Genomic DNA, 12,800 nt, shown 5'->3' with positions numbered 1-12,800 from the left:
ACTTTAACCACGGAGTGCCCTACCTAGGGCGTAAAAACACATTATTTTTGTACTATATAAGCGCACTTATGTAGGGGATATTACGCCATTTGAGTTTTGTCCTGAGGGTCCTTAAAAAAAGGTGACCGCGTTAGCTGCCTTTTGTTTTTTAAAGCGCACAATTTTTTTATTTTATTTAATTTTTTTTATTTTTTAGAAGTAAATGTGAATGGTATGATGATAATAAAACGATAATGAAGACTCGTTTGGTGACGTTGCATTATTATGTACGATTATATCTTCAGTCATTTAAAAAATTTCTCCGGGCAATAATATGAACAACTAACAGTAAGATGTTATTAACGTTGGCTGTGGAGAAAAACACAGGCGCCATTTTGGCTCAAAGAAACTCAGTTTTGCACTTCTTTGCCAAGGAATATTTGTCTTGTTTAGGAATATATATGATCTGACATGTGCTTGTAATGCGTGTTATGAACGGCAACAATTTTTAAGTTGTTTTATTTAAACGATTATATGACTGACAGGCAGAATATAGTTATCTAACGACGTGCCAGGTTGTTAATAGCTAATTGTTGCTAATCTTTATTTTTTTCCCTGACCGTTTTTGGGACGTTCGATGTGATTGGCTAGAATTCATTTACATAGAACGTCCGCCAATCAGATCACGGTTCACAGTACTGCCTTCCAATCCTAGCGCACTAGGGGTGGGATTTGCATGAAAACGGGTAGAGAGAATATCGCTAAGATAATTTGGCTAAAACAATGGGTGGATGTTCTGCTCCGAATTGCTCCAATTCGACAACCATCGGAAAGCAACTTTTCCGTTTTCCAAAAGATCCGATTCGGATGAGAAAGTGGCTGATAAACTGTCGAAGGGACTTCGTGCCAACCCCGTGCTCCAGACTCTGCCAGGCAAGTGGAACCATAAACGAGAGGAAATGTTTTCCAGTCGAGAGCAAAAACAGTAAATGTGCAATACGTCAACTAGTCCGCCATATTGGAAAGGTCCAGATTAGCTCAGAAACTAATGCATGTCTATGAAAAGGATGGGTGTCTACTTTGATTAAGCGACTGCAACTAGAGTTATATTTAACGTTTATTCCCGAAATATGTGTTCAGTCATATAAACTTCAGCTATAAATCTAGATTAAAGTTCACCCTGAATAAATCTTAACATTTCTCAGAAACTCAATGCAAGTCGACCCTCCAAGATGGCTGCGCTGGTCACGTGTTTAGCCTAATATTACTCTAATATTGTATCTAGCTTTCATAATCATGCTTACTCTGTCCTTGTTTTAGAATAAATCTTTTCTTGATTGTTTGCAGGATCATTTCGAGGAAAGTCAGTTCGAAGAAATCGCCAGGTCACCGACAGGAGGAAGGAAATTGAAACCCAACGCAGTTCCCACACTGTTCAACGTCCCGAACCCGCCGTCGCCCATCGCCCAGCACACACACTCCACCCTGCCTCTGAAACCTGAGCCAGGTAAAGGGCTCGCTTTTACACCTGGGTGTATGAAGGAATAAAAACTGATATAAATGTAATGTATAAATCTGATATATCCTAGCATCTGATTCCAATATTAAAACCAGGTATTAGATGCTAGTATGGCTTTCTCAGCTGTAATGTGAACTGTAATGCTGTCGAAAAAACTGATATTGTATTCAGCAGAGAAAGAATTAAAGTTTGGCGATCATGGTTACGCTCGCCGGCAGCCGAGAGCGGAGTTCGAGGAAGACGAGCTGCAGAGAGCAGAGGAAGAGCGGCCGTGTTCTCTGTGTCAACATTATAAAACACAGCTGGAGCAGCAGCAGCAGCACACAGCCAGGCTGCAGAGAGAGGTCAGCTCAAATACAGTCACCTTCTAACAAAAACCATGAACATGTCAAAAAACTGCATAAATATACATCATAGACCTGCTCAGAAGTCTGACTACACTGTGAGCGGCAGGAGCGACAGCCAATCAGACGAGAGAGTGAGATCGTATAACGATTTGCATACACACTGATGACCTGACAGTGTAGTAAACGCTCCTGGTTTTGTTTTTCACAGGTGGAGGAGATGAAGAAGCGCTTGCACAGGCTCAGCAGGATGGAGAAAGGACTGCAGATGTTCCTGTTCGAGGACCAGATCCGAGCTCTGACGCTGACCAAGCGATCACGCCGTGCTGTCTGGTCCCACGACACTGTCCTGACCGCCCGGAAGATCCGCTGTGCCGTCGGCGTCAAAGGATATGAGTTCCTGAGAGAGCTCGGCTACCCGCTGCCCTCGTACCGGACCCTGTGTAACCGACTCGAACCCAAAATGATGATGAGCGCGAGCATGCAGGAGGACCTGGCAGAACTCGGGCTGGGGATCATCACCGCCTGCGACAGTCCTGACGAAAATGCGACCAGTGACGAAGGACTGATCGGAATGATGACATAAGACTGGCTTGTTTTGTTTGTTTGTGTGTGTGTTTTTATTTTTGACTGAATAAACTACTACGACTTCGCATATAAGCACACAGGCTTTAGCATTTTATTTTTTTTCTCATCATGTAAATGTTTATTTATTGCACGACAGCGGACTCTGATCGGTCAGAATTGTGGACTCTGATCGGTCAGAATTGTGGACTCTGATCGGTCAGAATTGTGGACTCTGATCGCTCAGAATTGCGGACTCTGATCGCTCAGAATTGCGGACTGTGATCGGTCAGAATTGCGGACTCTGATCGCTCAGAATTGCGGACTGTGATCGGTCAGAATTGCGGACGGTGATCGGTCAGAATTGCGGACTCTGATCGCTCAGAATTGCGGACTGTGATCGCTCAGAATTGCGGACTGTGATCGGTCAGAATTGCGGACGGTGATCGGTCAGAATTGCGGACTCTGATCGCTCAGAATTGCAGACGGTGATCGGTCAGAATTGCGGACTCTGATCGCTCAGAATTGCGGACTGTGATCGGTCAGAATTGCGGACGGTGATCGGTCAGAATTGCGGACTCTGATCGCTCAGAATTGCAGACGGTGATCGGTCAGAATTGCGGACTCTGATCGGTCAGAATTGCGGACTGTGATCGGTCAGAATTGCGGACTGTGATCGGTCAGAATTGCAGACGGTGATCGGTCAGAATTGCGGACTCTGATCGCTCAGAATTGCAGACGGTGATCGGTCAGAATTGCGGACTGTGATCGGTCAGAATTGCGGACTGTGATCGGTCAGAATTGCAGACGGTGATCGGTCAGAATTGCGGACTGTGATCGGTCAGAATTGCGGACTCTGCTTAGTCAGAAGATGTTGATTAATTTTCTAGAACAGCAGCTCTGCCAGCCATAAATCATAGCTTTATTTATCATTAATATGTGCGTTCTCATTGTTTCTATAGTAACGGCTCACTCATTGGGACTGAAGCTCCACATGATCCTGTGAGGAGATGTTTATTGGTCGTTTATGGAAGGAGTCTCCAGTGTCAGATCTTTGGAACGGTCAGAAATAAAAGCAGGAACATCATCAGGACAGAGATTACACTTTATGAGAAGAGAACAAAGAAACGTCTACTTTTTCATTAAATGTAACTATAAGTGGATAAAAACTATGATGCCTTTTTTAATTAAAATCCCGGATCTTTCTGACATCTCACAGTCGTTACGTACGGCACTGTTTCTGTTTCTAGCTGAAGGAGCATGATGGTGTGTATTAGTACAGAGGACTAAAGAAAAGAAAATAACAACACCGAAATGGCGGAGCAGGAGCTCGAATAATCGTGTAGGAGAAATTTTATTTCAAATATAAAACTGCAAAATGTATGAAAACGTCCAAAACATGGTTCATCACAACGAGGTTACACAGAATAAAAAATTATAAATAAAAGTACAGAACATTTACTTGCTCTTTACTTTTTACTGATCACTGAACTAATCACACTGAACTGATCTCTCTGTACTGATCTCACTACTGGTCTTACTGAAATGATCACACTACTGTACTGATCACACTACTGGTCACACTGTACTGATCACACTGAGCTGATAACACTGTACTGATCACACTACTGTACTGATCTCACTGTACTGATCTCACTGTACTGATCTCACTACTGTACTGACAACACTGTACTGATCTCACTGTACTGATCTCACTACTGTACTGATCACACTACTGTACTGACAACACTGTACTGATCTCACTGTATTGATCTCACTACTGATCTTACTGTACTGATCTCACTACTGATCTTACTGTACCGATCCCACTACTGATCTTACTGTACTGATCTCACTACTGATCTTACTGTACTGACAACACTGTACTGATCTCACTGTACCGATCCCACTACTGATCTTACTGTACCGATCCCACTACTGATCTTACTGTACTGATCTCACTACTGATCTTACTGTACCGATCCCACTACTGATCTTACTGTACTGATCTCACTACTGATCTTACTGTACTGATCCCACTACTGATCTTACTGTACCGATCCCACTACTGATCTTACTGTTCTGATCTCAATACTGATCTTACTGTACCGATCTCACTACTGATCTTACTGTACTGATCTCACTACTGATCTTACTGTACCGATCTCACTACTGATCTTACTGTACCGATCCCACTACTGATCTTACTGTACTGATCTCACTACTGATCTTACTGTACTGATCTCACTACTGATCTTACTGTACTGATCCCACTACTGATCTTACTGTACCGATCTCACTACTGATCTTACTGTACCGATCCCACTACTGATCTTACTGTACTGATCTCACTACTGATTTTACTGTACTGATCTCACTACTGATCTTACTGTACTGATCCCACTACTGATCTTACTGTACCGATCTCACTACTGATCTTACTGTACCGATCCCACTACTGATCTTACTGTACTGATCTCACTACTGATCTTACTGTACTGATCCCACTACTGATCTTACTGTTCTGATCTCACTACTGATCTTACTGTACTGATCTCACTACTGATCTTACTGTACTGATCTCACTACTGATCTTACTGTACCGATCTCACTACTGATCTTACTGTTCTGATCTCACTACTGATCTTACTGTACTGATCTCACTACTGATCTTACTGTACTGATCTCACTACTGATCTCACTACTGATCTCACTGTGCCGATCCCACTACTGATCTTACTGTACTGATCCCACTACTGATCTTACTGTACCGATCCCACTACTGATCTTACTGTACTGATCTCACTACTGATCTTACTGTACCGATCCCACTACTGATCTTACTGTACTGATCTCACTACTGATCTTACTGTACTGACAACACTGTACTGATCTCACTGTACCGATCCCACTACTGATCTTACTGTACCGATCCCACTACTGATCTTACTGTTCTGATCTCACTACTGATCTTACTGTACTGATCTCACTACTGATCTTACTGTACTGATCTCACTACTGATCTCACTGTACCGATCCCACTACTGATCTTACTGTACCGATCCCACTACTGATCTTACTGTACCGATCTCACTACTGATCTTACTGTTCTGATCTCACTACTGATCTTACTGTACCGATCTCACTACTGATCTTACTGTACCGATCTCACTACTGATCTTACTGTTCTGATCTCACTACTGATCTTACTGTTCTGATCTCACTACTGATCTTACTGTTCTGATCTCACTACTGATCTTACTGTACTGATCTTACTGTACCGATCCCACTACTGATCTTACTGTACCAATCCCACTACTGATCTTACTGTACTGATCTCACTACTGATCTTACTGTACCGATCTCACTACTGATCTTACTGTACCGATCCCACTACTGATCTTACTGTACTGATCTCACTACTGATCTTACTGTACTGATCTCACTACTGATCTTACTGTACTGATCTCACTACTGATCTTACTGTACTGATCTCACTACTGATCTCACTACTGATCTTACTGTACCGATCTCACTACTGATCTTACTGTACCGATCTCACTACTGATCTTACTGTACCGATCTCACTACTGATCTTACTGTACCGATCTCACTACTGATCTTACTGTACCGATCCCACTAATGATCTTACTGTTCTGATCTCACTACTGATCTCACTACTGATCTTACTGTTCTGATCTCACTACTGATCTTACTGTACTGATCTCACTACTGATCTCACTACTGATCTTACTGTACCGATCTCACTACTGATCTTACTGAACTGATCTCACTACTGATCTTACTGTACTGATCTCACTACTGATCTTACTGTACTGATCTCACTACTGATCTTACTGTACCGATCTCACTACTGATCTTACTGAACTGATCTCACTACTGATCTTACTGTACTGATCTCACTACTGATCTCACTACTGATCTTACTGTACCGATCTCACTACTGATCTTACTGTACTGATCTCACTACTGATCTTACTGTACTGATCTCACTACTGATCTTACTGTACCGATCTCACTACTGATCTTACTGTACCGATCTCACTACTGATCTTACTGTACCGATCCCACTAATGATCTTACTGTTCTGATCTCACTACTGATCTTACTGTACTGATCTCACTACTGATCTCACTACTGATCTTACTGTACCGATCTCACTACTGATCTTACTGTTCTGATCTCACTACTGATCTTACTGTACTGATCTCACTACTGATCTCACTACTGATCTTACTGTACCGATCCCACTACTGATTTTACTGTACCGATCTCACTACTGATTTTACTGTACCGATCTCACTACTGATCTTACTGTACTGATCCCACTACTGATCTTACTGTACCGATCCCACTACTGATCTTACTGTACCAATCCCACTACTGATCGTACTGTTCTGATCTCACTACTGATCTTACTGTACTGATCCCACTACTGATCTTACTGTTCTGATCTCACTACTGATCTTACTGTACTGATCTCACTACTGATCTTACTGTACTGATCTCACTACTGATCTTACTGTACCGATCTCACTACTGATCTTACTGTTCTGATCTCACTACTGATCTTACTGTACTGATCTCACTACTGATCTTACTGTACTGATCTCACTACTGATCTCACTACTGATCTCACTGTGCCGATCCCACTACTGATCTTACTGTACTGATCCCACTACTGATCTTACTGTACCGATCCCACTACTGATCTTACTGTACTGATCTCACTACTGATCTTACTGTACCGATCCCACTACTGATCTTACTGTACTGATCTCACTACTGATCTTACTGTACTGACAACACTGTACTGATCTCACTGTACCGATCCCACTACTGATCTTACTGTACCGATCCCACTACTGATCTTACTGTTCTGATCTCACTACTGATCTTACTGTACTGATCTCACTACTGATCTTACTGTACTGATCTCACTACTGATCTCACTGTACCGATCCCACTACTGATCTTACTGTACCGATCCCACTACTGATCTTACTGTACCGATCTCACTACTGATCTTACTGTTCTGATCTCACTACTGATCTTACTGTACCGATCTCACTACTGATCTTACTGTACCGATCTCACTACTGATCTTACTGTTCTGATCTCACTACTGATCTTACTGTTCTGATCTCACTACTGATCTTACTGTTCTGATCTCACTACTGATCTTACTGTACTGATCTTACTGTACCGATCCCACTACTGATCTTACTGTACCAATCCCACTACTGATCTTACTGTACTGATCTCACTACTGATCTTACTGTACCGATCTCACTACTGATCTTACTGTACCGATCCCACTACTGATCTTACTGTACTGATCTCACTACTGATCTTACTGTACCGATCTCACTACTGATCTTACTGTACTGATCTCACTACTGATCTTACTGTACTGATCTCACTACTGATCTTACTGTACTGATCTCACTACTGATCTCACTACTGATCTCACTGTGCCGATCCCACTACTGATCTTACTGTACTGATCCCACTACTGATCTTACTGTACCGATCCCACTACTGATCTTACTGTACTGATCCCACTACTGATCTTACTGTACCGATCCCACTACTGATCTTACTGTACTGATCTCACTACTGATCTTACTGTACCGATCCCACTACTGATCTTACTGTACTGATCTCACTACTGATCTTACTGTACTGACAACACTGTACTGATCTCACTGTACCGATCCCACTACTGATCTTACTGTTCTGATCTCACTACTGATCTTACTGTACTGATCTCACTACTGATCTTACTGTACTGATCTCACTACTGATCTTACTGTACTGATCTCACTACTGATCTTACTGTACCGATCCCACTACTGATCTTACTGTACCGATCCCACTACTGATCTTACTGTACCGATCTCACTACTGATCTTACTGTTCTGATCTCACTACTGATCTTACTGTACCGATCTCACTACTGATCTTACTGTACCGATCTCACTACTGATCTTACTGTTCTGATCTCACTACTGATCTTACTGTTCTGATCTCACTACTGATCTTACTGTTCTGATCTCACTACTGATCTTACTGTACTGATCTCACTACTGATCTTACTGTACCGATCTCACTACTGATCTTACTGTACCGATCCCACTACTGATCTTACTGTACTGATCTCACTACTGATCTTACTGTACTGATCTCACTACTGATCTTACTGTACTGATCTCACTACTGATCTTACTGTACCGATCTCACTACTGATCTTACTGTACCGATCCCACTACTGATCTTACTGTACCGATCTCACTACTGATCTCACTACTGATCTCACTGTACCGATCCCACTACTGATCTCACTGTACCGATCCCACTACTGATCTTACTGTACCGATCCCACTACTGATCTTACTGTACTGATCTCACTACTGATCTTACTGTACTGATCTCACTACTGATCTTACTGTACTGATCTCACTACTGATCTTACTGTTCTGATCTCACTACTGATCTTACTGTACTGATCTCACTACTGATCTTACTGTTCTGATCTCACTACTGATCTTACTGTACCGATCTCACTACTGATCTGGATCTCACTACTGATCTTACTGTACTGATCTCACTACTGATCTTACTGTACTGATCTCACTACTGATCTTACTGTACTGATCTCACTACTGATCTTACTGTACCGATCCCACTACTGATTTTACTGTACTGATCTCACTACTGATCTTACTGTACTGATCTCACTACTGATCTTACTGTTCTGATCTCACTACTGATCTTACTGTACTGATCTCACTACTGATCTTACTGTACCGATCTCACTACTGATCTTACTGTACCGATCTCACTACTGATCTTACTGTACTGATCTCACTACTGATCTTACTGTACTGATCTCACTACTGATCTTACTGTACTGATCTCACTACTGATCTCACTACTGATCTTACTGTACCGATCTCACTACTGATCTTACTGTACTGATCTCACTACTGATCTTACTGTACCGATCTCACTACTGATCTTACTGTACCGATCTCACTACTGATCTTACTGTACCGATCCCACTAATGATCTTACTGTTCTGATCTCACTACTGATCTTACTGTACTGATCTTACGACTGATCTCACTACTGATCTTACTGTACCGATCTCACTACTGATCTTACTGTTCTGATCTCACTACTGATCTCACTACTGATCTTACTGTACCGATCTCACTACTGATCTTACTGTACTGATCTCACTACTGATCTCACTACTGATCTTACTGTACCGATCTCACTACTGATCTTACTGTACTGATCTCACTACTGATCTTACTGTACTGATCTCACTACTGATCTCACTACTGATCTTACTGTACCGATCTCACTACTGATCTTACTGTACTGATCTCACTACTGATCTTACTGTACCGATCTCACTACTGATCTTACTGTACCGATCTCACTACTGATCTTACTGTACCGATCCCACTAATGATCTTACTGTTCTGATCTCACTACTGATCTTACTGTACTGATCTCACTACTGATCTTACTGTACCGATCTCACTACTGATCTTACTGTACCGATCCCACTACTGATCTTACTGTACTGATCTCACTACTGATCTTACTGTACTGATCTCACTACTGATCTTACTGTACTGATCTCACTACTGATCTTACTGTACTGATCTCACTACTGATCTTACTGTACCGATCTCACTACTGATCTTACTGTACTGATCTCACTACTGATCTTACTGTACCGATCTCACTACTGATCTTACTGTACCGATCTCACTACTGATCTTACTGTTCTGATCTCACTACTGATCTTACTGTACTGATCTCACTAATGATCTCACTACTGATCTTACTGTACCGATCCCACTACTGATCTTACTGTACTGATCTCACTACTGATCTTACTGTACTGATCTCACTACTGATCTTACTGTACCGATCCCACTACTGATCTTACTGTTCTGATCTCACTACTGATCTTACTGTACTGATCTCACTACTGATCTTACTGTACTGATCTCACTACTGATCTTACTGTTCTGATCTCACTACTGATCTTACTGTACTGATCTCACTACTGATCTTACTGTACTGATCTCACTACTGATCTTACTGTTCTGATCTCACTACTGATCTTACTGTACTGATCTCACTACTGATCTTACTGTACTGATCTCACTACTGATCTTACTGTACCGATCTCACTACTGATCTTACTGTACTGATCTCACTACTGATCTTACTGTACCGATCTCACTACTGATCTTACTGTACCGATCCCACTAATGATCTTACTGTTCTGATCTCACTACTGATCTTACTGTACCGATCTCACTACTGATCTTACTGTACTGATCTCACTACTGATCTCACTACTGATCTTACTGTACCGATCTCACTACTGATCTTACTGTACTGATCTCACTACTGATCTTACTGTACTGATCTCACTACTGATCTTACTGTACCGATCTCACTACTGATCTTACTGTACTGATCTCACTACTGATCTTACTGTACTGATCTCACTACTGATCTTACTGTACCGATCTCACTACTGATCTTACTGTACCGATCTCACTACTGATCTTACTGTACCGATCCCACTAATGATCTTACTGTTCTGATCTCACTACTGATCTTACTGCCCTGATCTCACTACTGATCTTACTGTACTGATCTCACTAATGATCTCACTACTGATCTTACTGTACCGATCCCACTACTGATTTTACTGTACTGATCTCACTACTGATCTTACTGTACTGATCTCACTACTGATCTTACTGTTCTGATCTCACTACTGATCTTACTGTACTGATCTCACTACTGATCTTACTGTACCGATCTCACTACTGATCTTACTGTTCTGATCTCACTACTGATCTTACTGTACTGATCTCACTACTGATCTCACTACTGATCTTACTGTACCGATCTCACTACTGATCTTACTGTACTGATCTCACTACTGATCTTACTGTACCGATCCCACTACTGATCTTACTGTACCAATCCCACTACTGATCTACTGTACCGATCCCACTACTGATCTTACTGTACCAATCCCACTACTGATTTTACTGTACTGATCTCACTACTGATCTTACTGTACCGATCTCACTACTGATCTTACTGTACTGATCTCACTACTGATCTTACTGTACCGATCTCACTACTGATCTTACTGTACCGATCTCACTACTGATCTTACTGTACTGATCTCACTACTGATCTTACTGTACCGATCTCACTACTGATCTTACTGTACTGATCCCACTAATGATCTTACTGTTCTGATCTCACTACTGATCTCACTACTGATCTTACTGTACCGATCTCACTACTGATCTTACTGTACCGATCCCACTAATGATCTTACTGTTCTGATCTCACTACTGATCTCACTACTGATCTTACTGTACCGATCTCACTACTGATCTTACTGTACTGATCTCACTACTGATCTCACTACTGATCTTACTGTACCGATCTCACTACTGATCTTACTGTACTGATCTCACTACTGATCTTACTGTACTGATCTCACTACTGATCTTACTGTACCGATCTCACTACTGATCTTACTGTACTGATCTCACTACTGATCTTACTGTACTGATCTCACTACTGATCTTACTGTACTGATCTCACTACTGATCTTACTGTACCGATCTCACTACTGATCTTACTGTACCGATCCCACTAATGATCTTACTGTTCTGATCTCACTACTGATCTTACTGCACTGATCTCACTACTGATCTTACTGTACTGATCTCACTAATGATCTCACTACTGATCTTACTGTACCGATCCCACTACTGATTTTACTGTACTGATCTCACTACTGATCTTACTGTACTGATCTCACTACTGATCTTACTGTTCTGATCTCACTACTGATCTTACTGTACTGATCTCACTACTGATCTTACTGTACCGATCTCACTACTGATCTTACTGTTCTGATCTCACTACTGATCTTACTGTACTGATCTCACTAATGATCTCACTACTGATCTTACTGTACCGATCCCACTACTGATTTTACTGTACTGATCTCACTACTGATCTTACTGTACTGATCTCACTACTGATCTTACTGTACCGATCCCACTACTGATCGTACTGTTCTGATCTCACTACTGATCTTACTGTACTGATCTCACTACTGATCTTACTGTACCGATCTCACTACTGATTTTACTGTACCGATCTCACTACTGATCTTACTGTACTGATCCCACTACTGATCTTACTGTATCGATCCCACTACTGATCTTACTGTACCGATCCCACTACTGATCTTACTGTACTGATCTCACTACTGATCTTACTGTACTGATCTCACTACTGAT

General features: G+C 41.7%; 1 protein-coding gene across 2 annotated transcripts; it reads left to right on the top strand.

The window, feature by feature from the left end:
- Window positions 1–335: 335 nt before the first annotated feature.
- si:ch73-382f3.1 (uncharacterized protein LOC100151273 homolog) lies at window positions 336–3,848 on the top strand. Of its 2 annotated transcripts, none has more exons than XM_058418190.1 (4): window positions 336–912; window positions 1,327–1,486; window positions 1,673–1,842; window positions 2,054–3,848. In XM_058418190.1, the coding sequence occupies exons 1-4, from the start codon at window positions 763–765 to the stop codon at window positions 2,426–2,428; spliced, it is 855 nt and encodes a 284-aa protein (XP_058274173.1). In that variant the 5' UTR covers window positions 336–762; the 3' UTR covers window positions 2,429–3,848. The 2 variants fall into 2 exon arrangements, with proteins under 2 accessions (XP_058274173.1, XP_058274172.1); XM_058418189.1 differs by having other exon boundaries at window positions 1,670–1,842.
- Window positions 3,849–12,800: the final 8,952 nt, after the last annotated feature.

Source organism: Hemibagrus wyckioides, linkage group LG20, assembly GCF_019097595.1.
Source record: "Hemibagrus wyckioides isolate EC202008001 linkage group LG20, SWU_Hwy_1.0, whole genome shotgun sequence".
NCBI classification, from domain to species: Eukaryota; Metazoa; Chordata; class Actinopteri; order Siluriformes; family Bagridae; genus Hemibagrus; species Hemibagrus wyckioides.
This window is presented reverse-complemented; position numbering and strand designations above follow the sequence as displayed.

Excerpts from the sequence above, each read along its gene's own strand:
- si:ch73-382f3.1 (XM_058418189.1), top strand. The coding sequence starts at position 763 with ATGGGTGGATGTTCTGCTCCGAATTGCTCCAATTCGACAACCATCGGA. Across the intron at positions 913-1,326 it reads CGTGCTCCAGACTCTGCCAG|GATCATTTCGAGGAAAGTCA; the intron begins GCAAGTGGAACC and ends GATTGTTTGCAG. Across the intron at positions 1,843-2,053 it reads CAGCCAGGCTGCAGAGAGAG|GTGGAGGAGATGAAGAAGCG; the intron begins GTCAGCTCAAAT and ends TGTTTTTCACAG.